The sequence below is a fragment of the Peromyscus eremicus genome, chromosome X, assembly GCF_949786415.1.
Source record: "Peromyscus eremicus chromosome X, PerEre_H2_v1, whole genome shotgun sequence".
NCBI lineage: Eukaryota > Metazoa > Chordata > Mammalia > Rodentia > Cricetidae > Peromyscus > Peromyscus eremicus.
Window position 1 is genome coordinate 29,539,499 of NC_081439.1, and position 26,793 is coordinate 29,566,291.

The following is a 26,793-nucleotide window of genomic DNA, read 5'->3' on the forward strand; positions in this document are numbered from 1 at the left end:
ATATACAGTGGAATACCTAACTATAAGATATGGAGTAAATATTGATACATGCTACAACATAGATAAACCTCAAAGCAGTATGTTAAATGTAAGAAGTCATTCACAAAAGACCTCATATTGTATAATTTCATTAAATGTAAAATATCTAGAATAAGCAAATCCAAAGAAATGGAATGATGGCTAATGGTTTAGTTGTTTTCCTTTTTTCTTTTCTTTGCTTTTTTAGGTTTTTTTGAAACAGTTTTTCCTGTCAGGAAGGCGGGCCTCACACCTGCTGTATAGGTGAGAATGATGACACTGAATGTCTAGTACTCCCTCCTTATATCTCCCAAGTTCTGGGATTCCAGGCATCTACCACCACACCCAACAAGAGCTTTTTGGGTGAAGAACTATTCTGGAATTAAACTTATGGTAATGTTTATACAACTGTATGAAAATACTAAAAATACTGAACTGTACACTTAAAATGGGTAAATTATGCAAAAAGATTCCACACTAAATGCAAATTCAGTATTTACAAATGCAATGAATAAAAATTCCCCAGGAAAGCCTTTGTAACAAGAGACCACAGGAATAAGAGGGTGATCAGTAAGTACTCAGAGGAAAGGGGAAAGCAGAAGTGAGGAAATCAAGCACGGATTATTCTAACGGTCACAGAAAGCATGTTACCTTAGCACAAAGACTTAAGTTGGATCCCCAGAACCCATGTAAAAAAAAAAAAGGAAGCCAGGAGGTGGTGGCACACACCTTTAATCCCAGCACTCAGGAGGCAGAGCCAGGCGGATCTCTGTGAGTTCGAGGCCAGCCTGGTCTACAGAGTGAGTTCCAGGAAAGGCGCAAAGCTACACAGAGAAACCCTGTCTCAAAAAACCAAAAAAAAAAAAAAAAAAAAAAGAAAGAAAGAAAGAAAAAAGAAAAAAAGGAGAGGGGGGCTTACAAGTCTTTCACTCTTCCACATACATGCCATGGCATGAACATGCAAAAATATACACTAAATAAGTGTAAAAATGGTGAGTCTTTTTAAAATTTTCTTCATGTGTATGAGTGTTGGTCTGCCTGTATGTACGTGCACCATGTGTGCATATGGTGTCCACTAAGGTCAGAAAAGGTCATCAGATAAACCGGAACTGAAGTTTCCATAGTGTGAACAATCATGTGGGTGCTAGGAACTGAATCCAAGTTCTTTACAAGAGAAACAAGTGCTCTTAATTGCCAAGTCATCTCTCTAGCCATAAAGAGCTGTTTATTTAAAATAAATTAAAAAAATGACAATGAAGCCAAGCATGGTGGCTCACACCTATAATCTTAGCACTTTGGAGGCTGAAGCTGGAGGATAACTACGCATTTGAGGCCAGCCTGGTCTACACAGAGCGCCTAAAGTCAATCTTGTTTATAGAGGAATACTCTGTCTCAAGTGGGGTATTTGTGTGTGTGTGCACACAGACACAAAAACTAAACAATCAAATCCTATGAGATGCACTAAAAACAGTGATCAGTTAAAAATTATGTGGCTGAAGAATACTCCATCAATAAAATGTTTGCCATGCTTGTATGAGGACCTACATAAAAGCTGGTACTACCACACAACTGTAATCCCTGGGCTGGAGAGGCGTTGGCTGGTCAGCTAATCTAACACAATTAATGAACTCCAGGTTCAGTGAAAGACTCAGTCTCAAAAATAAGACAGAGGACAATGAGCTGGCTCAGTATATAAAGATGCTCGGCACACAGACATGGCAAAATAAGTCTGATCCCCCAAACCCATGTAAAGGTAGATAAAGAGAAAAGACTCCACAACACTGTCCTCTGACCTCCACATGTGTCCCAGCACATGCACGAGCACACTCTCCAACTCTAATAATAATAAATAAAAATTCAAAAAACGAGATAGACAACAATCAAGGTAGACAACTGATATCAAACCTCTGGCCTTGACATTCATGCAACACCGACATAAACATACACACACACACACACACACACACACACACACACACACAAATTCATTGTAGCAAATATATTTATCAGTAAAAATTAAAGAATAAATGTGTTCATTTACGAGATAAAAAAAACACTTAAAATAACAAAGGAAGGAGGCTGGGGATGCAGCTTAGTATAGTGCTTGCCTAGCATGCATGAAACCCTAAGTTCAGTCCCCAGAACCACATAAACCTGTGGTTCTCAATCTGTGGGTCACAACCCCTTTTGGGTTGTTCAAGTGGCCAGTTTACAGGGGTTCCCTAAGACCATCAAAAAACATAGATATTTATATCCCAATTCATAACAGTGGCAAAATTATAGTTATGAAGTAACAACAAAAATAATGTTATGGATAGGGGTCACTACAACACGAGGAACTGTATTAAAGGGTCACAGCATTAGGAAGGTTGAGAACCACTGCTTTAAACCAGGTGAAATACACACATGCCTTAAATTCCAATACTTAAAGAGATAGAGGCAGAAGATCAAAAATTCTAGGTCATGCTCAGCTACATATTGAGTTTGAGACCAGTCTGAATTGTATGAGACACTGTCACAAGAAAAGCATGAATGGAGGAAGGAAGACAAGTTGAGTAGGGTGTGGTGGCATATGCCTATAATCCCATAATCCCAGCATGAAGGAGGCTGAGGCAAAAGGATTACAAAAGTAAGTCAAGATGGTCTAAAAGAGACTCGGTCTCAAAAAACAAATGAAAGGCCAGAGGGTGGTGGTACAGGCCTTTAGTCCCAGCACTTGGGAGGCAGAAGCAGGTAGATCTCTGTGAGTTCGAGGCCAGCCTGGTCTACATAGAGAAATCATGTCTTGAAACCCCCTCCCAAAGGAGCTATGTTCAATATACAAGTTATACACTATGAAGAATAAAATGAACTTCAAATGAGAGTTTGAAAGAGTGTGGTATGGGGCCAAAGAGTATTACAGAAGTTTTTAAACTAGGTTTTTGTTTGTTTGGCTTTTTTGGGTTTTTTGTTTGTTTGTTTGTTTTGTTTGTTTGTTTGTTTCAAGACAGGGTCTCACTATATAGCTCTGGCCTGGAACCTACTATATAAACCAGGCTGGTCTCGAACTCAAAGAGATCTGCCTGCCTCTGCCTCCCCAGTGTTGGGATTAAAGGTTGCGCCACTACATCTAGGGAAACTGGGTCTTAATAAAGTGCCTAGGCTGCCCTCAAACTTGTGATCTTCAGCCAGACATGGTGCCATATACCTGTAATCCAAACACTCAGTAGCTGAGGCAAGCTTGGGCCACAAAGACATCCTGCTTGACAAAAAACAAAACCAACCAAACACACACACACACACACACACACACACACACACACACACACACAAACCATCAAAAACTGAGGACTAGTGATACAGCTAATTATGTAGAGTGATTGTCTGGCATAGAGGAACTCCTGGGCTCTATTCACAGTACTGCAAGAAACACACACACACCCCTGAATCTGAAATCTTTTGTCTCTAATGTTTGAGTGCTAAAAATTGAACTCACGGCTTCAAACATTCTAAGCAAGTACTCTACCAAGTGAAATCCATGCCTAGCCCCAAAACAACTTTCAAAAACTTTTTTGTGTGATGTGTGTGTGTGTGTGTGTGCATATCCTTCCTCCTATACGTGTTCATATGTGTGCAACTATGTGGAGACCTGAAAGAGACATCTTCCTCAATTATGTGTTTAGACAGGAGTCTTTCATCCAATCAAAGCTCACCATTTCAGCTTAACTGGATGGTCAGCAAGTCCCAAGGACCCTCCTGTCTGTGCCTCCTAAGAACTTGGGTTAGAGGTAACTACTGCAGCTCTGGCTTTTTATTCAAGTACTGGAGATCTGAACTCAGGCCCTCATGATTATACAGCTATACAGCCATTTTGCCCAGCCCCAAGAAATTTAGTTTAAAATTTTTATGTGCTTACAGATGCTTCTGTGCTCTTAAAATTTTTAGAAGAAAGCAAAATCTGCAATAAGACAAGGTATGTGAAATGTACTTTCCATAAATGTCTCATATGACCCTAAAAGAAAGGTAAGGCAAACACATTATAACCCCTTGTTCACTGTTGAGGAAATACCTTAGAAAAAGTTAAGTGATTTGACCAAGATAATCAGATATATTATAATTCAAAGAAGTCATGACTTCAAATCCCTTGTTCACTTTGAAGAACACTAAAGTATTTTTTTAAGTGGACTAAATGAGAAACTGAATAAATAAAGCAGGCATGACTGGCATACAACTGTAATCCCAGTGTTTAGAAGCCAGAGGCAGGGCAATCAGAAATTCAAGGCCAGTCTGGTACACTGTGAGTTCAAGACCAGCCTGGGCTAGAAGACCCTCAAAAAAAAAAAAAAAAAGCCCCAACATAAATGAACAAACAAGGTTCATTATGAAACTCCAGCAAAGCCTTTTAAAGTTACTTTGGACCTGTTCACACCTAGAAAAACTTTTTTACAACTTGTCAGGCCTGGCAGTGCAGGCCTACAATACCAACTACTCAAGAGGATAAGGCAGGGGGCTAGAAAGTTCAAAGCCTGTCTGACCTATAGAATGAGTTAAACTCCAGCCTGCGTTGAATGAGACACTGTCTCAATAGATACCCAGCTCTATGTGGAGTGCTTGCTTGGCATGGGGGAGGGCCTAGCTAATCCCAGGGGCTACAGAAGAAAAAAATGTGCTTAAAAGGTTGCCTGACCAGGAGCCTCACGGGCCCTATTTTCTACCAGTAGTTTGTAATTTGTTCCAGAAAAGCGATCACTCAAGGTGTAGCTCAAAAAGCCCCCCCAAAGGAAAATATTTAGGGAGCTAAGTGTCTCTAGGACAGTCATGACAGTGGCACAGGTGACTAAATTCCTCATAGCGGTCGGTCTTCAGTACTCTTCGACATTCTCCCAGGAAGATTCGGCTACCGCGACCAGAGCTTCTTTTGCGGACAAAGCGGGAGCTCCCGTCCCGCGGGCGATGGGTCAGAGGCCGCCTGGGGAACAAGGGCTCAGTCCCCGGGCACCGCACCCTTCCTGGTCCCCAGGACAGACACTCCGAGAATGGAGCCGCCACCTGCCCGATGCCGTGGCGGGGAAGACTGGGGTAGTGGGCAGGTGCCGCGACTCGCGGCGGCTCAGGAAAGGCACCGACGGGACAGCCACCAAACGCCAGAGAGCCAAGCGCACGCCGAGAGCTTGAGCCGAGCGGGCGACAGCTGCAGAGGGAAGGCGCTGGCCCAGCGTGGGGGGAAAAGGGACGCGGTCCCTGGAGAAGCCGAGCCTGCCCGCCGCTCCTTCCCTGCCGCCCCTCCCGCCACCGTGAGAACCGCCTCTCCCGGGCGACGGACACACCCTCCCTCCCTTGCAGGCCGGGGCCTCCACGCTCCGCCTGCTCCCGGGACCGCTCACCCCGCAGTGAAGTCGCCGCCATAGCCGTCGCCGTCGCCAAAGCCTTCAACACCACGGCCGCCCAAGGTCCCTGCAGGCCTAGCCCTTCGCTCAGCTCCGGCCTCCTGCTCCAGCAAACACCCAGCTGCCCCCGCGGGTCCAGGAGACCCAGAACTACTTCCTTCCGGAATGGTCTGGCCCCACCCCCACCCTGGCCCCGCCCACTGTGTCCGCCTCCCTCCAAACTCGCTCTCCAGGAGAAGCCCGAGCTTAGCACCCCGCCCAGGCGTGCTGTGCTCACCTTGGTTCCCTGAGAAGCTAAAGTGCCCCTTCACCTCCCTCAGACTGGAGGAAAGGGATGTACAGGGTCATGCAAGTCCCCGCCTCTTTGAGGTTGAGGATCGCGGCCTAGAGGTCAGCCCTCAACTTGGTCCCTGCTTAGTGTGCAGATCCACACAAGAGGCAGAGGTAGCGGCCAAGCGCTTCCAGCTCTTTACTTGACCCTCAAATCCCTTCCAGAATCAGTTCACCAAAACCTGCTTCTTCTTGGCCTCCGTTCCGCCTACTTAATTTCTAACCAGTCACCTAACTTTTAACCATTTCCCATAGCCTCAAATGAAGCTTTTACTTGGAAAACAGCAACTTCTGAACTTTCCAAATAGGTTAATGGTACCAACAAATGCCAGCCCCTCTCTGCTCTCCTTTTTTTGTTGTTTTGTTTTTATTGTTGTTGTTTTTCGAGACAGGGTTTCTCTACATAGCCCTGACTGTCCTGGATCTCACTCTGTAGCCCAGGCTGGCCTCAAAGTCACAGAGATCCACCTGCTTCTGCCTCCCCAGTGCTGAGATTAAAGGCGTGGGCCACCACCATCCGGCTCTCTCCTCTTTCTTATATTAACATAATTTTTTATTGATTCTTTGGGAATTTCACATCACGAACCCCAATCCCACTCATTTTCCAGTCGTCCCTTGTCTGCCCTCTACCCTTGTAGCCCCCCAACCCAAAAGAAAATTAAAAACGGAAAAAAAATAACTCTTCACCCCTCTGTCTTTCCTGCCTCTCCATCACATATTCATTTGTTATGGTGGCCTTTGATGTGTGTCACGCAGCACACCCTTTTGCTCAAATAGCTTTACTTGCGAATGTTCATTGCAATGAGTTGTTGATCTAGTTCAAGGCCTTGGCTTCTGGCACATCATCAATACTGGACCATCACTGAAACTTCTCTGGGATATTCTGCTGTTGCCATGGAGATCCTGTGGCTATGGTTGAACAGAACTGTCCCTTCATGTGCTCCAGCCGGCCATAGATGAGGTAGATGTTAGGGTAGGCCAAGTCAAAACCCTGGATGTGGGCCTGGGTGGTAGCTGAGTTGTTCAATCTGGACCTCCTCTGGGACTGCCCCCCTCAGGCAAGGGTCTTGGCCAGCTCTCCTATGCCCATACCACTGGGCCAGCTCTTCTGAGCACATAATGAGGGGTGGGGTCAGCTCTCCTGAGTGCATGGCCAGCCTTCCAGTAGTGGCAGCTGGCAAGAAGGAGGACAGTTCTCCTGGGGCCATCAAGGGTCAGGGCTAGCTCTCCTGCACCTACTCCACTGGGGCCAGTTCTCCTGGGAGGGGGGCAGCTCTCCTGCTGAGGTGGCTAGGGAGGGGTAGAACCAGCTCCCTGGTGACCAGGCCAGCAGGGCCAGCTCTCCTATGGCCCCAGTGGTAACACTGGTCACAGACATCAACACAACAGAACCTGGCTGCAGTAGAATCACAGACCCAGACATGCCCCTCAGCCACAGCTCCAGCCCAGTCCAGATGTCACCATGGCCCTGGGTGTCAGTGCAGGCCACTCAGATGAGCAGGCCCCCAAAGACAGCAAAGACAGTGTGGCCCTTGGACACCAATGTGGCCTCAGGTGGCAGCCCAAACCCCAGGCAGCTACAAGGCTTTTGGTGGTAACTCAAGCCATGGATATCATCACAGAACCCAACTGTTGTAGGGCCACAGACCCAGACACAGCCTTCGGCTGCAGTGTAAATAGAGCATTTTCTTAATTGGTGATCTATAGGGGAGGGCCCAGCTTATTGTGGGTGATGCTATTCCTGAGCTGGTAGTCCTAGGTTCTATAAGAAAGCAGGCTGATTGGTGTGGCGGGAAGGGGCTTGGACCTGCCTTGGCTCAGTGTGCTGGGCTCTGCTGACTCCCCATGGGAGACCTTGATTTGGAGGATGTGGGGATGGGGGAGGTGGCTTGGGAGGGAGGGCTGGGGGGTGGGAGGAGGGAGGAGGTGGGATCTGTGGGTGGTATGTAGGGTGAGTAGAAAATTTCTTAATTAAAAAATATTTTAAAAATTAAAATATAAAAAATTAAAAAATAACATGCAAAAAGAGAAAGAAAGGTAATGCCCCCCAAGGGAGTGGATCTATTAGGAGATATGGCTTTGTTAGAGTAGATATGGCCTTGTTGGAGGAAATGTGTCACTGTGGAGGCAGGCTTTGAGGTCTCATATATGCTCAAGATACCACCCAGTGGTCTCAGGCCAATTTCTGTTCCCTGCACAAGATGTAGAAATCTCAGCTACCTCTCCAGCACCATGTCTGCCTGCACACCCCCATGCTCCCCACCATGATGATAATGGACTACATCTCTGAAACTGTAAGCCGCCACCTTAATTAAATGTTTAAATAAGTTTTTATTTACCAAATAAAATCTGTTATCTGAAGAAAAAAAAGAAAGAAAGCAGGCTGAGCAAACCAAGTGGAGCAAGCCAGTAAGCAGCACTCCTCAGTGGCCTCTGCATCAGCTCCTGCCTCCAGGTTCCTGCCCTGTTTGAGTTCCTGTCCTGAATTCCTTCCATGATGGAGTATGATGTGTATATATGTCTCTCTGTCTGTGTATATCATTTTTAGACTCATCCCTGAAAAGGTGACTGCCGTGCCTGCACAGCAATTGGGCCCAAAACCTGGCGAGGGAAGTCGGGATGCACACAGCACCCACCAGTCAAGTTGCAAGCATCAGGACTCGCTTTATTCTTTCTTCCCCATCTTATATACCCTTTCAGGAGGAACAAACAAAATTGTTTATCAAGCACCCAGGGGCAAAGAATGGTCAGCATGCCCCAGGAAGCCACAGCTGACAAACCACGAGATATACCAAACAACAAAACATCCACAGAACAGCTTGACCTCAGCACACTCAAAACAGGGGTGGTGGGGGCAATCTTAGAGGGGTCAGAGCCATTCTGATCCCAACAGGTGACCTTTGTCAAGACAAGCAGATGGCTCTTGGCTCTATTTTCTGTCTATTTCCATGGAGAAAGCGGATAAACAATTTGCACATGGTTCTGAGCATGATGGTCCGTCCCTGTGATCCCTGCATTTGTGAGAAGTTGGTGGTCATTCTCAGCTACATAGCAAGTTTGAGGCAAGCCTGGACTACATGAGACCTTGTCAACAAAAACAGTTTGCATGTGGCAACATAGGTCTTACTGTGGGTATGAACAGTGCATATGTGTGTATATACAGAATATTATTGAAATGGAAGATTATTGGCTTTTCTCATTAATTTCTTTGTCTTTCATGAGGACACAAACCTGTTATAGAATACCAAGTATGCTTAGTATAAAGCGTTTGCATAGTAAGTTCTGCTAAAATAACAATCCCAGCATTTCAGTGAATTACTTACTCGAACCAACAAATGTTGCTCAATTACATGCACAGCAATTGCTGGTCAGCTTTGTATCTTCTACTAATAATTTGTTTTAATTGGTTCTGTTTATGTATTCTCATTGTTATGTGTGAATTCTGTCTTCCAAGTTGATGAGTAGACTAGTTGATGTAGGCTCTCTTTCTTACCAATCTTTGTATATTATTCCAACAACTCTCCAGATATTTCTGGAATTTTGACATGTCAATATTTCTTCATGTTCTGTGACTCCCCACTTTGTGTATTGGCCTTTTGCTACAGGACTGTTAAAACACAGCACTTCCCATCCGGTCTGATCCGGTCTGATCCGGTCTGGACTGGTCTGGTCTGGTCTGTGTCAGATCTGTCTATTACCATGATTTGTGTTTGTGCTCTTGTCTGTCTTATGCTCTTGGCATTCAGAAGATGGCTTCAGGATCCCCTGGAACTGTAGTTACAGCATCTGTGAACTCATGAACATGTGCCCTGGCCAGCGGGCTGTCAACAGAGGCGACCCACCTGCGGGAGAGAATGAAAGGGATGGGGAAACACAAAAGGAAGGAGGAAGAGCAGGAAGGAGGGAAGGGGTGAAGTTGAGGAGGACGTGCAAGTCCTGAGGCTGCAGGATGTTGTACTAGGTGATAAGGTCACTGGTCAGGGCCTTTTGTTCTGTTGCTATGCTACCTGACCTGAGGAATGTTCTTTATCTTTGAGGGCATCTGGTTTAGGGCCTGTGGCTTGTTCTCTAGCCTAGCTAGTACTTTTCCATGGTTCATGTTTGGACCCTGACAAACGTGTTTTCTGGGAACTGAACTCCAGTCCACTGACAGAGCTCTTAACCACTGAACCATCTCTCTAGCCCCAATTTCCCAGCTTCTATGTAGTAAACTGTGTATCCTTCCTGCCATTCTTTCCTTCCTTCAGTTACAGGTCTTGCTAGTTAGCAAAGCTGGCTTCAACTTCATGATTCTCCTGTTTGAGCCTCCTAAGTGCTGGGATTATAGGCATGTTCTCCACTGCTGCTTCAGAGTGTGTATCTTCTATCCACATTGTACCAAGTACATCATAGGAATTATATCAATATTTGTTAAGTAAATAAATTAATCAAATCTGGTATCAGATACTTGTATTGAATAAAGAAACATGAAAGCTTTCAGAAAATAGGCTGTATTTATTGATGGTCTCAAAACACTGGTAGTATTTCAAAAAGCAGAAAATGAGAAAAGGGTATTCTGTGTAGTCAAAACAAGATGAGGAGTCATTGAAACAATCTTTTTCGGTTAGTGTGTAGGGTGTGTTTGAGTGATATATGTCTGCTGGTTTTGAAATTGTGGAGGATCTTAGTGTTAACCCATAGAAAGGTGTAGACAGAAGTTTCTGTCCTGCCTGGTCCTGCAGCCATTCAGTCCCAAATAAACACACAGAGGCTTATATTAATTACAAGCTGTTTGGCCTATTGCTCAGGCTTATAACTAACTAGCTCTTAACGCTTAAATTAACCCATAATTCTTGTCCATGTTTAGCCACGTGGCTTGGTACCTTTTCTCAGTCCAGCATTCTCATCATATTTCCTCTGCATCTGGCTGGTGACCCCGTCTCTCCTTTCCTCTTCCCAGAATTCTCCTAGTCTGGTCTCCCTGCCTATACTTCCTGCTTGGCTACTGGCCAATCAGCATTTTATTAAACCAATAGGAGTAACAAATCATTACAGTGTACAAGAGCATTAGCCCACGGCAGAAAGCTCTAAATTTTTTCTTAATTGCATAGCCAGTTGAAACAGGAGGGTGATTTGGGAGAAAAACAGCCTAGATTATATCTGACATTATGTATTATTGTGGTAGAAAAGTACACCAATGACAAAACAATTTGAACAGCTATGTTACTACACGAGGTAGAAGTGAATGAAAGTATAAACCAGTGAGTATCAAGGGGAAGGGAAATTAGGTGTGTAGTCTATTATTGACCACTGAGTGAAAGAATAGATGCACAGCTAAGTATTGAGAGAAGTATTGGTATTGGTGAGAGAAAACTTTCAGAAGAAGCAAAGTTGTGGGAGTTGAGGCTTTAAATGCAAATAAATCTCTTGGGTTAGAGATACAGAAGTCTTTGTGGGTGACTTCATAAGTATGTTCCCTTAATTACCAAATGATATTCAGTCTATACACCATCACATCGTAACAACAGGCATATAGCGTTGGCATTCTGTATTGAGATTTTTTATGCACCTGATATTTTTTATAATGCTTATTCTGTATTTTATTAATATTTCAATTTTGGCCTTGATTGAGCTCTTCTGGTAGAAGAACAGTCTAATAAATATATTTGTTTTTTAGACTATGGGACATGTTGAGGACATGCAGGAAAAAAAATCAAACTAATTAATAGTGGTTTAAATCTATCAGGCCTCATAACAAGCAATGTGCCTCTAAAATTAATTTATTTGAATTTTGAGACAGAATATCACTATGTAATCCAGGGTGACTTTAAATGTAAGATCCTCCTGCCTCAGCTTCCAGAGTGCTGAGATTATAGGCCTGTACCACAGTATTTACTTGGCTCTTAACAAGTAATTCTTTGTTAGGAGATTTGATTCATGGAATCTTCATTGCGTTCATGATTTTTCTACTTCCCACCAACATTACGTGGGCTCTGGTATGGCCTTAAATCGAAAGTCAGTAATTGCTAACTTACCATCATCTCTGATTTACCCTTTCATTTTTGGTACCCTAAAATGAAGCCCTATACCTACCCATGTTCCATTAGCAATTATTACTCATACACTCTTTTCTAGCTAACAGCTACCTTATCATTTTATTGAAGTGATCTGACTCTGAAACTCATTTTTGCTACTATTACTTCTCAGAAATTTATGGTACTTAAAATAAGACATTAATTGTTTTCCTTTGTAGCAAAGTAAAGGAGAAGAGAATACCATGGGACAAACAGTGAATGAAGGTGAGATTTGCTTATCTAAAGATAATTTTTAGTTGTTTGTAACAAGTATCTTACTATATACTAAACTTGTGAAATAAAGTCTTTAAAATGTTTTAACAAATAACATTAAAGAACTACCTGCTGAGTTATACCCTTTTCCTATCGAATACTGTCTGTTTCTAGTATTTTCCTCCTAGGATTATTTTCTTTTGCATATTTGAAAGAAGAAATCTTTTCTTAGATTTCACTTTAGACATATTGACAACTGATTAGAGTACAGCATTCTTAGAAGCTTCTTTATATAGAAGATAATCATCAAGTTATGGAGGGACTAAATGGCTCCTAATCTCAATAAACTCTTTGCTACACACTTGGAATTCTTATATTTGTTTCTTGAAGTCATTTTTATTGCCCTTACTTATTCTGTTGTCCCTTAGGGGGTTCAAATGAAGTCTTTTTTTTAAAATTGTTTTTATTTTTAATTACATGTGTATGTGTATGTCTGTGGGTATGTGCATGTGAGTGAAGCAGCCCATGGAAGACAGAAGAGGGCATCAGATCCCCTAGAGTTGTAGTTTCAGGCAATTGTCAGCCACCTAAAGTGAGTACTAGGAACAAACTTGGGTCATCTGCATGAGTAGTAAGTGCTCTTATCAGCTGAGCCGTCGCTCTAGCCTCCAAAAGAATGTTTTTAGTTTTAGGTTTGTTTTTTATTGTTTGTTTTGTGTTTTGTTTTTGTTTTTGTTTTTTGACACTAGAGATAGCTGCTTAGAATCTTCCACCCTAGTTTTGTAAATAAAACTAAAAGTCTTAGAAGCAACAGAACTGGTCTTAAAATACTCTTTTTACAAAGCCAAGGTAAGAATAGAAATAGAATAGAAATCCTTTATTTCTGTAGGTAGAAATCTGCTTATTGACTATGCTTATTAAATATGCCACACCTGTTGATATTCTGTTGCATTTTATTTGCTAATACATTCTTCACACATTTGCCCTCTTGCTCCTTGTTCAAGTCTTGTATATCTTATTGCTTTTCTTCTGATTATATGTTTAGTGATGAATGCTCTCCTTTAATTTTGTTTAGTTTATTTGTTTGTTGATCTTGGTATAGTATTTATAAATAGATTATTGGTTTCCCTAGAACAAGACCCATGCCATTAGATTTTTGTTGTAGACGTTCTTACCATAGAACTATTTAGTAAGTTTTGTAAGTGTGTGATTTTTTCAGGTAATTTGAACAGAAGATGGCTATATATTTCTCTAAAGTATTCATATACCTTGAAGAATTTCTTAATCAAAACCTGAAAGACATGTCAATATGGGAACTCGATAAGTCCTGAGATTCAAGCATTCATACTTAAGATAATGAAGGCAGTTTGAAAAACAGTGATACTGTTGATTATTTGATGATATTAAGAACTTAGGATAATTTTTAGCATTATATTTTATATTTCTTTTATATATACTCTAATTTGTCTGAGTGAAGTGATGTATTTTAGATTTGGTGACATCTCAAGGATTTTGAGTACTCGTTGAAATATTTAGTTTATCACAGAGAAAAACCTGAGTATTTCATTGAAGTATATTGTACTCTATTCTAGCTGGCATGTGATGTTTTAAACGCTTGAAAACATCACTCTATTTCTAGGAAATTATTTTAAGCAGTTTAAGGATTCACCAAAAGTTCATTTAGATTGTTGGCACATTCATTTAACAAATACTTGAGAGCATTCTGTATCCCAGATCCTGGTCTATGTTGTAAGCATATATTACTGAGCAAGACAGACAGACTTAAATACCTGCTTTTATGAAGCTCTCATTTTAGTAGTGAAAAAATACAGTAAAGAAAATGCCCAAGTAAATTATAAAGTGTAGAATACACTAGAAATTGTTAGGACACATAGAAAATGAAGATAATCATAAAATTTAAATAGGTTCCCATTTAAAAATTAAATTAATTTTATAATTTTTGAAGTGCTCTTTAAGACTATTCCAATGTTATTTTCTTTCCTTTTGGTTAGAATCAATGGATGCCAAGAATGACAATCAAGAGAAAACTACTCATTCAAGTACATCTTCTGCGCAAAGCAGTAGGTTTTTAAGTAATTTAATACATCAATTTTCTTCCTCCTTCAGTGTTATAATGAACTCATGTAGCTTCTGGTATAGTATGTACATATTAACTTCCAATACTGTAAAATCTTAGTCATTGAAAGGGCAAACAATTTACTGTGACATTTTAACTTTAATTTTATTTAAAGATGAATTGATAAAGATTGCGTGAAATTACAACTGTATATTTAAGTGCAAATTTGTCCAATTTTTAATGATAGAAATGTTTCATTCAAAATTATCAGACATTTTATTTTAAAATGTGATTACTTAATCAATTAGGCAATTACATGAATATACTTTCAGGATATAGACCCTGGCATTTCATTTTAGTAGTCAGTGAGGGATTGTTCAAGGTAAAGGTTTTGTTTTGTTTTGTTTTAGCTGATGCATCTGTAGTACTTAGGATAATGCTCGACACATATTAATGGCTCATGTAATAATCTAGTACCAAACAGGACAGATATGATTCCTGCTTTCTCTGATCTTAAGTGGGCTGGTAGATAGTAAATACCTAATTATAGTTGTAATAAATGCTATAAAGTAATGTATGCTGTTTATTAAACTGAGAGACTTCATCTAAGATATTTTCTGCTCATTGTCTTCACATAGCATATGAACCCAAGCCTGGCACTGACTAGTAAAAGACATTATAATTCTGATTCACTACAGAGAAAATCAAAGAGGTTGATAAAAATTATATTCCATGTGCCAGAATGTATTAGACCTAATGTATAAATTAGAATGGAGTAAAGGCTAATATGAAGAAGGACTCCATGGATGTGTGTGTGTGTTCAGTAGTCAGATCACACCGTCATGCATTTGCACCCATCTTTTGAAGAGAAAAAAACTTCATGTTGACTTTTGGTTGCTGGTTAGGCATTCCAACTGTCTGTGGTGTTAATGTAGGTGTTAGGTGTGTTAAATCTAAACTAATAAATTTTGGATCCATGTGTGTTTTTATTGTGTTAATGGTAGTGATTATCACATGAGAAGCCAAGAACAATTTTGTTAAGGCAAAGTAAGTCTCTCTTTGGTATATACCAATTGTCATTGGCTAACAATATGATAGAAAATAATAACGCTAATAGAACACTACTGGATAGGAATTGGTAACAGAATATAGCCATGTCCGATACAAGTGAAGATAGAGTATTTAAACTGTGTTGCTAAGGGTTTGTTGAACATATCTGTACTTCCCATACTTGAGAGACTCAGGTAGGAAGATTGAGTTTGAGGTCAGCCTAGACCATGTATGTAGCAAGACTTCATCTCAAACAAAATTTTGTGTTAGTCAGATACGTTAAATATTTTCTCATTTCATTTAAAACCTCACAGATACTGTTTCAAAGAAGAGTATTAACTCTCTGAGGAATAAATGGGAAGAGATTTTAGTCATTGTTTTCCTTTTGGGGTATCATAACCTTAACTATATCTTGGTCTTTTTGTTGTTTGTAATTCATGTTTTACTTTGTTCTTTTTTTTTTTTTTTTTTTTTTTTGGTTTTTTGAGACAGGGTTTCTCTGTGCAGCTTTGTGCCTTTCCTGGAACTCGCTTTGTAGCCCAGGCTGGCCTCGAACTCACAGAGATCCGCCTGGCTCTGCCTCCCGAGTGCTGGGATAAAAGGCGTGTGCCACCACCGCCCGGCTACTTTGTTCTTTTTTAATGCTCTGTTAGATCATGTGGTATTAGAGCTTCAATTAGAACTGTAGCATTCCTGATTGTTAGGAGACAATGGTAATATTTTGACAATTTAATAGTGGACTTGTGGATCTCAGTTTTTACTTCTGACAAAGCTAAGTATTTACACCTTTAGGGACAGTTTTAACATCAATCTTTACAATACACTATTTAGTGCTCATGTGTGTCACTTCATTTAATTCTAAACACATGTGGTACTACCATTGATACTAATTTCAAATACTGTAAAGAAGATAACTGTGGCAGAGAGTGAAATGATGTGCTCAGGGTTATATAATAAGAGGTAGAACCGTAGTGCAAACAGGCAGCTCTACCTCTGAAGTGCATGTTCTTGACACTTTGCTTCATGATTTTCCACACTGTGGTGGTACTCACTTTACATCATCTGGAAGCAGGATCATACTGTAGTTTTAGATCATTGGCTGAGTTTTCATTAAAAATTCTATAATCTTATATATGGCATGTGTACCACACATGCAAAGATATGTAAATACTTATATTTTATGGTATACAAAGGATGGCTCATTCTGACTTGGAGCAGCTAGTTGTGTACATCTTTTCCCATCTTTGTGCTTAATAGCTTTGGTTTGGCCTACTGCAGTCAGCCATGGTGTCAATATTTATATTAGAGAAATCTGCAGATACTTATAGTCAGGTTTTTTATTTGTATTTTCTAGAAAATTGATTGGTAGACAATCTGTGTGTGCAGATAACTGTACTATCCTTTGATGGATGTAATAGTCCTTCCCTTGGGGGAAGTATATTCCAAGATTCTTTTCTGGTAGATGCTTGAAACTGGATAGTAATGTATGCTTTACATACAAATATATAATAATGTTTGATTTATAAATAAGACACAAGAAGAGATTGGCAGCTATTAGCATAAATATCTGGAACCTCAACATACTGTTTTTCTTTCATTGTTGAGAGCTTTCACCTTTCCATTTAATGAAAGAGTAGCCCTTTATGGTTTCTCTCTGGCATATCTGAATTACCAGCATCAGTATTCTTGCACTTTGTGGCCATTGTTAAGTTGAAAGCAAGATAAGATATTTGAACAGTTTGTTACCTTAGCAGGCAGTCTGATGACAAAAGTTGTTACTAAGTGATTAACAGGCTGGTTGCATTCATGGCAGAAGTCTCTTGAGTGGGATAGAGTGTGACTATATGAGATTTCATCACACTACTTACAACAACTGTACAATTTAAAACTTATGAATTATCTCTGGAACTTTCTCGTTAATATTTTGGACTGCAGTTGAATCAAGATAATTGAAATCATACATAAGGGAGGCTGAGGATAAAGAAGTACCACTGCATATCAGAAACGGGTAATGCAGAGTCACCTAGGAATTTTTTATAGTGTTTAACAAGAATATAAAAAAAAACATTCTGTTGTTGAAAATTAGATATAAAACCTTAAACTTACAAATAGAAGATAGATAGGATCTCTTCTTTAATATTGTAACTATAATTCTTGCTTGATAATTGTTTTGTTATATGTAATTTTACTATGTTAAAGTTAAAACCTTCCTTTTTAAGAAAAGAAAAGGGGAAGTGCTGTGGGATGGTCTGTATGTCAAGTGTGTTGCTGATTGGTCAGTAAATAAACCACTGATTGGCCATTGGCTAGGCAGGAAGTATAGGCGGGACAAGGAAAAGAATTCTGGGAAGTGGAAGGCGGAGAGAGAGACACAGCCAGCCGCCATCAGGACAAGGAAGATGTAAGGTACCAGTAAGCCATGAGCCATGTGGCAAAGTAAAGATTAATAGAAATGGGCTAAATATAAGAGTAAGAGCTAGACAATAACAGGCCTGAGCTAATGGCCAAGCAGTTTAAATAATGTAAGAGTCTGTGTGTTTATTTTATAAGTGGGCTCTGGGACTGGCGGGACTTGGTGGCGGGAGCTGGAGAGAAATTCTCCAGCAACAGTACCTTCACATTAATGGATGATACAGTGTCAACAAAATTGTTGAGCAAATGTGTATTTGATACATGTGCATAGATTTTCTAGTCTATAAAACTTTCCTAGTTGTTTCTAATGCCCACACTTTTTTGCAGTGTAAAGTATTGAACTTTGGCCTCTACTTCTATTTCACACTCATAGCCCATTCCTTCAAAATCACTCTGCTTTAGTCCACAGTTCATTGAGAGGATATGGATTATAATTTCCATTAGGACCATCATTATCAGCAAGTTGCTTTCATTTCTGTACATAATCGAATGTAAACTGAGAAGTTTGAACTGGTTTGTAGAAAGTATTGTTTCCATTTTTTTTTAATTTTTGAGATTATAATGTAATAACACTTTCCCCTTTCCTTTACTCCCTTCAAAACCCTCCCATATTCCTCCTTTTTCTACATATGGATTAAACTTACTTTATTCAGAAAAAAATCTTATTATATACTCCAAACCCAGCCTATTTTGTATGTTTTTTTCCAGATAATTTTGACTGGGACAAGTATTTGAAAGAGACTGATTCTGTAAGTGCACCTTCAGAATACTTCAGACAGGTATGCCAAAATTCTCCTGAGACTTTATACAGTAATGTATAGCATTAACTTGTGGTAGGGTATCTGTGTAGTTTCAGGATTCTGGTAGTATGAGGAGAAGGTGGGATTATGTTTGTGCCACTCAAAACCAAATGTCCTGTTTGCAGTTATTTTGTTTGATATACTAAGCCCTTAAAATTGCCCATGTAGAGGGAAAGACAGAAATAGCAAATATAAAGAAATGTGATAACCCTGGACTGAGAAAGCTCATGGAACAGATGCTATATAAGATTGTTAGAACGAGAAGAAAGAAAATATCCAAAATAATTTAAGTATCAAGATATGGCACAGAGTTGCTGGAGTACAAGGTGAATAGAGGCACTATGGGATCAAGGTTAAAGGTGTGCAGGGGTGTTTGATGTGTGCTGAAGAATTTAACTTTATCATAGACTTTGATATGACTTCTAGTTTGCTCATTTCAAGGGGAATAGCTTAATGGGATTCTTAATTTTTAAAGTCTTTCAGGATGTATTTTATAGTCTATATTTGGGTTTCTTGGATATGCAGATGAGTGAGACTAGTGATAGCCAGCGTTTTTATACTGCATGTCAGTCAAAAGGGAAACTTCGACTTGAGCCTTGTAACACTGACCTCATTTATCTGCTGTGACTCTACCTAAAAAACTCATAAGTATTTTGGTAACATAATTTGCCATCTGTTTTTCTTATAGTTCATGCATTTTAACACAATGTTATTTATATATAGTCTAAGACTCCACCAACTAATAAATTCCAAGTTGGTATGAAATTGGAAGCCCGTGACCCTCGCAATATTGGTTCAGTGTGTGTTGCTTCTGTTATTGCAACTACTGGTGCCAGATTACGTTTACGACTGGATGGTAGTGACAATAAGAATGACTTTTGGAGACTTGTTGATTCATCAGACATACAGCCTGTTGGGACATGTGAACAGGCAGGAGATTTACTTCAACCTCCACTGGGTAAGGATAAACAGTTCTTGAAATACCATAGTCTTACACTATAGTAAGCTACTCACTAGAGGTGGCTTGAAATGTCCTTTTAAATATCACTTAGGCCTTCTTCTATGTATATGGCCAGGGAGTTACTGTAGAGGATACATGATTAGAGAGGAACTCAGTACCATGTCACTTGCATACATACTACACAAGTGTGCTGAAAGGCCTCATTTTGAACAAATGTTAGAGTAATCTTCAAATTTAAAATACCATAAGTAGCTTACTTATATCATACATATAAATTCAGAAACTCTTCTAGAGAAGAAGTCTGCAATATTTCATATGAGTGACACACCTTGATACTTTCCACTGAGCCACTCAACACTTTCAGTGTGAGGATGAGGATAGGAAGACTGTGGGATTCTACATTATGAGCGGAGTATAAGAATTAGTACTTTTTAGTTATTGAGACAGTTCTTTCTTTCATTCCTAACCATTAGACACCGAGGAACCTAGTTACTGTTAGGCATAGAAAAAGATGAGAGAATGGAAATTTTAGCAAAGGGTTTAAGTTTAAGCACATGTAGTGTTTCGATGGGCCATGTGTTTAAAATGTGAAAAGGTTATGACATATTTTGGAAGAAAATCTTTTTAGAACTGAGGAATATCTGCATAATCTGTAGAAAATAAGTGATTAGTTTATTTGGTCATCATTCTTCATTCCCAGTGAATTTCAAATGTTAGTTTTCATGTTCTTTACAATGCTTAAAATAAGAAATAATGTAAAACTCAGAATGAATTTTCCTTATTAGTGACATATTTCCCAAGACCCACTAATACAGAATACTGAGAATAATTCCTTTAACAGATTTGTTAATTAAAATGATTTAGTTTAAGGGCTGGGGTGCAGCCCAGTGATAAGAGCAGATACTTAGCATTCACAAAGAGCTGTATTCAATTCTTGTTACCAAAGATTAGTTTAAAGTAATTTTAAAGGGGACACAGTGAAGCTTAGTGGCAAGGTGCTTGCCTAGCAGCCCCCTTTCATTGGTTTTTAAACCACTCAGAGGTAGGTTTGGTTTTTCTTTTTTTCTTTTCTTTCCCCCCTTTTTTTTGAGACTGGATCTCAGTAATTTAGCTCAGGTTGGCTTTGAACTATTGATCCTCTTGCTTCAGCTTCCCAAGTATTGAGATTACAGATCTGTGCCACTACACAAAAAGTACTTTTTAATTTTTCCTTCTTTTTCTTTTACACTTATTTATTGGTGTGCGTGTGAGTGTGTACACACACATGTGTCACAGAACACATGTGAAAGTCAGAGTACAACTTGGGGAAATCCCTTGTCTTCCTTGTACCATGCTGGTCCTAGGTATCAAACTCAGGTGGTCAGGCTTGGCAATAAGCACTGAGTAACAACCATTCCATCCATTTCCACGATCACCATCTGTTTTCCTAGTTATGTTTTGGGGAATTTCAGTAAAAGTTTATTTGTGGATGACTTGGTCGGTCTTAACATTTTTGTATGTATTGACTGTTATATAGAGCTGTGTTGCCAGTGATTCACTTGCACCCTTATCTTAGTAAATGTATCAACTGTTATTATGGCCTGTCCCCAACATAAGTGTGTTTGTTGACAAACCCTAGTCAATGGCTTCTCTAAAATGAAAGTTTCTGGTTCCACTTTGACATTGTTGTCAGACATCAGAGTGATGGCTGTAGCTACAAGAAGATTCATCTCCTTTTACTCAAGTCCTTAGAAAGTCATTCTCTGAAGAGGATATGTGACTATAACCTGTTTGTTCTCTATTACCGTAGTTTCACAGGTTTTTCATATCTAATTTATAAAACAGGGTACAGAATGAATGTTTCATCATGGCCCATGTTTTTACTACGGACACTAACTGGATCTGAACTGGCCCCTGCAGTGTTCTTTAAGAAGGTAAGAAAAGCATTACAAGGCTTTGCCCTGGAGGAGATGGGAATGGGGGGCAGGCTGGGGGGGAAGGTGAGGGGGGCGGGAGGGGGGAGAACAAGGGAATCCGTGGCTGATATGTAAAATTGAATTGTATTGCAAAATAAAAATTAAAAAAAAATTTCTGTCCCCTAGAACATGATTTTAATTTTTTTAATGGGACTGCTTAATACGTTGTCTTTTCCTATATGGGAAAAAAGTTGTTTTTTTTTTTTTAATTGCAGGTTGGCAAATACTGAGTTAGTTTGTTAGACCACTATAACAAAGTGGAGTAGCTTACATAATAAAAAATGTTTCCCACAGTTTGGAGGGTAGAACAAGAATTAGGGTGCTTTGAAGGCTGATTTATAGTTGTCCATTTTCTTGTGTACTTTTATGGCCTCTTCTCTGTGTGTGCATACCTACTGAGTCTCTTCCTCTTATTATTACACCACACCAGTCAAATTGGATTAAGGGACTGTTTTCGAATGTATTCATATTGGTAGTACTTTAACAGAAATTTGTGTTAGAAGAGACACCACTCAGTTCATTATAGCAACTATAGTTCCTATGAGTTCATGAGTCTACTAGTCCTGTCACATCCAGAAATATTCTGTTTTGCTCTGGTTCTCCCTGATCTCTGGCTTTTAGAATCTTCCTGCCTTTCTTTTCTACAATGATTCCTGAGCCTTGTGGTGATAACATGGTGTGATATGGTTATCCCATTCATAACTAAGAACATTTATTCTCTGCACGATGACCAGCTGATTAACAGTTTCCTTTTAGTACAGAAGCTTTTTAAATTTCATGAAGTCAAAATTGCTGATTGTTGTATTTATTCCTGGATGACTGTAACCCTATTTAGAAAGTCTTTACCTAATACTGAAGTGTATTTCCTACTTTTTCTTCTAGAAGTTTTAGATCTATCATTGAGATTTATGATTCATTTGGCATTGATTTGTGTGCAGCTTGAGAGAGAAGTGTAGCATGAGTCTTAAAAGTTCTTATAATAAAATCAAACCTGAGGCCAGTTATTGGGGTCAATGCTGGTAGATCAGAGAGACAGAACAAGCCACAGCTATCTCACCTTGCCGGATCCTCAGCTGGTCTTGTCTCCTCAGACTGGAGGCCTCTGTGTCCTCAACCCAATGACTCTCAGCTGAACTGTGTTGCTCTAAAGCCTGAAAGCTTAACCAGCCAAATGCTTAACCAGCCAAATGCTTCCAGTTTCTGGTCCTCACGCCTCATAAACTTTTCTGTTTTCTACCACCACTCCCTGGGATTAAAGGCTGCTTTCTGGGATTAAAGGGGTGAGTCACCATGCCTGGCTGTTTCCAATGCAGCCTTGAACTCACAGAGATCCAGAGGGATTTCTGTCTCTGGAATGCTAGGATTAAAGGCGTGTGCTACCACTTCCTAACCTCTATGTTTAATATTGTGGCTTTTCTGTTCTCTGAACTTAGATAAGTTTATTAGGACACACAATATTTTGGGGAACACAATACCACCACAGAGAAGAATCAAATTTTCTTCTTCTATATGTATATAGGTAGATTTCTCAATACAATTTGTTTAAATAGCTATCTTTTCTCTAGGGTATGTTTTTGGCATCTCTGTCAGAAATCAGGGAGTTGTAGTATGTGTAATTATACCTGGCTCTTTAGCGCTCTTCCATTGATCACTATGTCTGCTTTTGTCCTGATGCCATGCTGGTTTTACTACTATGGCTCTACCCTGTAACTTGAAATCAGCAATAGTGACACCCCCACCAGTGTTTTTTTTTTTCATTGTTCAGGATTGTTTTGCCTATCTCTAGGGTATTATTTTGGGCTTCAATATGAATTTTAAGATTGATTTTTCAGTTTCAGTACAAAATGTTTTTGAAATATTGGAGATTACACTGAATCCATAGATTGTTTTTGGTAGGATAACCATTTTCATATTATTAACACTACCATTCCATGTGCATAGGAGGTTCCCCCTTCTTGAGTCATCTTCAATTTTTTTTTGTTTTGTTTTTCGAGACAGGGTTTCTCTGTGTAGTTTTGCGCCTTTCCTGGAACTCACTTGGTAGTCCAGGCTGGCCTCGAACTCACAGAGATCCACCTGGCTCTGCCTCCCGAGTGCTGGGATTAAAGGCGTGAGCCACCACCGCCCGGCTAATTTTTTTTCTCCAATGTTTTAAAATTTTTTACTGTAGATGGCTAAATTTATTTAAACATCAGTTCTGGAGATTGGAAGTCTGACATGAAGGTGCAGACAGGACTTCTTCTAATGCTTCCTACGTGTCCCAGCATGGTCTTTCTGGTCATTATGCTCAGAGGCTCTGTAAACAGAACCTGGGAGTGCTGTGCTGACTGTGCCCTCAGCTTCAGATTGCTCTGGAGAAGTCACCATGAAGGTTCCAAAGTCTAATCCCTGGGTTGGTACCATTATTCAGGGAGTAGGAACAAGCCTATGGTCATTTTCTCTGACTAAAAATACCCCTTCCCTCAAGGGAAGGAGACTTATATGTGTGATGATGTAAGCAAAAGTAACAGACTCGGGAGGCAGAGCCAGGCGGATCTCTGTGAGTTCGAGGCCAGCCTGGGCTACCAAGTGAGTTCCATGAGAGGCGCTACACAGAGAAACCCTGTCTCGAAAAAACAAACAAAAAAAAAAGTACCAGACTCCTGAAACTTACAAGGTTCACAAGGCCCTTCAAAGTTACACAAACAGTAAAGAATTGCTGGTGAGAGCTGTCTGCTGCTGCCTAAGCTGTCTGCAAGTGACTTGTAAGAACATTGTAAAACTCCAGGGATTGAGTTGTTGAGAGTCGTCACCACGCTGGGGTAGTCTTTTATGTGATACAGTTACCTTTCATTCATCTGTGTGCCTGTAAATAATCCCTCATCCATACACCTGAAGGAACCCCAATAAACTCACTGGTTCACCAAGCCAGACTTGGGTTTCTGTCATTGTCAGTGCTTATCTTGGGTGAACAGACACTTGTTCATATCTCCCCAGGAAAAATCAGACCACAAGTACAAAAAAATCAGGTCTGGGTTTCCACATCCTTGAAAGTAAGAACCAATACTCCCATTACAATCACCTGAATGCCAAAGTGCTCTGTCCAAGTCTCTTCAATTACACCAAAATTAGCTAACAAGTGCTTGCATCATTACTTGTATGAAAGCACAGCAACCTAACCATTTTCCAAAGTTCATTATGTTCTAGGGACAGGCCACCACTAAAGCCACCGCTGGCTCCACTTCGCACTGACAACTGAGGAGGAATTTTTAATGAATTTGACAGAGAAAGAACGCCTATGAAGAAATCAATTGGCCTTTTTTCTCTACCTGGTTTCAGGTTTTAAAAATGTGAATTGGTTTCAGCAAGTTTCTTTACTGAGTGTACAGACACAAAACACCAGCAAGCCATCAGACTCTTCAATGAAAATGTATTTAACCTCAAACAGAATGTACACATCATGCAAATGAGGCATCACATGATTACAATGGTGCTGTGAGGTACAATGAAGCTCAATGAAATGGATACTTAGCAAAATAAAGCTTTAAGAATAATGGCCAGCTATTTTTTTAGACGTCAGACCATGCTATCATCTGTGTGCTTGTCATAAAAGATATATCTCCTTTGATATTCATCAAGGCCAGTGGCACAACATTCTTAGAGGTATGCATTTTATTTAGACTATATCACATAAACATACATAGCTTCTGAGACTAATATATTCTTAAACTGTACCAGCTTTAAAAGTACAGAACAAGATCACTAGTGAGATTTGTTTATATCTCCTGGTTGTAAATCTCAAAATTAAGGATCTTTTCAAAAGGTTTAAGGTACAAGTCAAAACAAAAAGCTCCAAAGAAAATGTCCTTTTAATAGTAAAGCTACATTTCACCACAAGAAATGAAAATTTTTAATATGGCATTAACGGCATAAAATATATGGAGTTATACATTCTAGTGTCATTTTTCTCGTTCAGACTTTTTAATGTTAAAGTCTATTAAAGTGACATACTGGGACCAACTTGGGGCCCCCTTTCAAAGCACTGTGACTTTTTTTTATTACAGTTAAGCAAACACAGGAAGGAGCAAACAAAAAGAAACTTCCAAGATCCAGGAGACAAAGATCAAAACCACGAAAACAACCACCTGCAGGAGACTTGATTCATTCTGCTGAAAAGCCATTCAATGGTTTGGAGTGACAATTTGGAGATTTTAAAGGTGTGACAAGAAAGAGTCCTTGCTAGATTCAGTTGTCCATGTATGCATAAGGGGGAAAGAAATAACTGCCACTATTTAACTATTTATTCGACCAAACATTTCTTTAATGCCCAAACAAGTAATGTGGGATAATGCTCTGCAGGTGATGAGGCTTAATAATAAAAATAAACAGAAACCTGAGAGGGAGAGAAAATGGCTAGATTTCTCCCCCACCAAAAAAAAAAAAAAAAAAAAAAAGGATATAAGCAGCCCAGGTTGAGTACATGTTTAACTAGATGTGGATAAATAGAAGATTTTTATAGGAAGAGATATCTAATGTATATGTGCTCCAACTCTGGGAATGCAAGTGTCCTAAAGTGCAGTTCCCAGGCAGCATCTCGCAGGTTATATTAGAGAAGGACAAAGAAGTGCTTTAGCAGCAGCTGAAGCTCATAAATAGAACCATAAAACGAAACTTTGCTAAAGCCCAACAAGGCAAAAATCTCAAGGTTTCTACCAAGAGAGGCCAGTGTTTGCCAAACTACCTAGGAATACAGTTACACTCTGATCTAGTAATTTGGAATCCAGCGGTTAAGGGCGAAAGAAGCTTCTTCAGGTGGCTAGCAGCTCAGATTTAACACCGACAGCTTCATGGTGATCCAAACACCACCTGTGTCAATTAAAAAACAAAACCAGGTAAGATCAAGGCAGAAACCAAGTATTTTGCACTCTTCCTTGGCTAATACAGTATTTCTCAACAGAAAGAGTAGCAGTTTCCACAGAATCATTTTTTGAGTAGGGTCAAATGTTCCTCATATGGGACTTCTCTAAAATCGGCAGATGTTTTAAGATTTTTCTGCCCTTGAGCGAAGAACAGTTCTCCACTGAGGAAGTAGGGCTGGTGCCGTTTTAGGAAGGATGAGGAAGGGAAGAATGGGATACTCCAAGCCAAACCTAAAGGTGTTTAATGTCTCAAGCACTATGGCAATAAACCACCTTTGGTTTAGAAGGATTTGGGAACTAGTCTAAATCTCATGAGAATACATAAGCAAAGTGATTCAGTCAAGATTGTTTTTTTCTTTTAGGACATTTCTTTCAGCTAAGATGTGGGGAAAATATTAAGAGCCTTGAACCTGCATAATGAGTTTACTGGATATTGAGATAAGTGAATTGGATGGAAGTTAATTAAATCAAGGTATACTAACAACAAAAGAAACCTCTTAATGAATACTAAGCCATGCAACTGTCAAGAAGACAGAATGCTCAGGTGAATTCATGTTTTCAGTGTTCTAGAAAGCAGCCACTCTTTCAGAAATTCAAGATCATTCTAGTCTACATAGTGAGTTCAAGGCCAGTGAGACCCTCTCTCAAAATATTAAAAGT

General features: G+C 39.8%; 3 protein-coding genes across 6 annotated transcripts in view; 1 reads left to right on the forward strand and 2 right to left on the reverse strand.

Annotated features, from left to right (window-relative positions):
- Nucleotides 1–5,518, reverse strand: part of Bclaf3 (BCLAF1 and THRAP3 family member 3) — a 64,188-nt gene extending 58,670 nt beyond the window's left edge. For all 4 annotated transcript variants that reach the window (XM_059250520.1, XM_059250518.1, XM_059250521.1 and 1 more), the window contains exon 1: nucleotides 5,382–5,518. The gene's annotated coding sequence lies outside the window, so the exon portion shown is untranslated. The remainder of the gene's footprint in view (nucleotides 1–5,381) is intronic.
- Nucleotides 5,519–6,599: 1,081 nt separating this feature from the next.
- LOC131898761 (sex comb on midleg-like protein 2) lies at nucleotides 6,600–25,408 on the forward strand. The gene is made up of 7 exons (XM_059249947.1): nucleotides 6,600–6,675; nucleotides 11,947–11,992; nucleotides 13,993–14,061; nucleotides 18,228–18,298; nucleotides 19,043–19,277; nucleotides 21,105–21,193; nucleotides 25,279–25,408. Exons 2-7 carry the CDS (start codon nucleotides 11,971–11,973, stop codon nucleotides 25,372–25,374), a joined length of 582 nt encoding a protein of 193 aa, XP_059105930.1. The 5' UTR covers nucleotides 6,600–6,675; nucleotides 11,947–11,970; the 3' UTR covers nucleotides 25,375–25,408.
- Map7d2 (MAP7 domain containing 2) overlaps nucleotides 24,628–26,793 on the reverse strand; it is a 126,249-nt gene continuing 124,083 nt past the window's right edge. The window contains exon 16 of the mRNA XM_059249945.1: nucleotides 24,628–26,080. The gene's annotated coding sequence lies outside the window, so the exon portion shown is untranslated. The remainder of the gene's footprint in view (nucleotides 26,081–26,793) is intronic.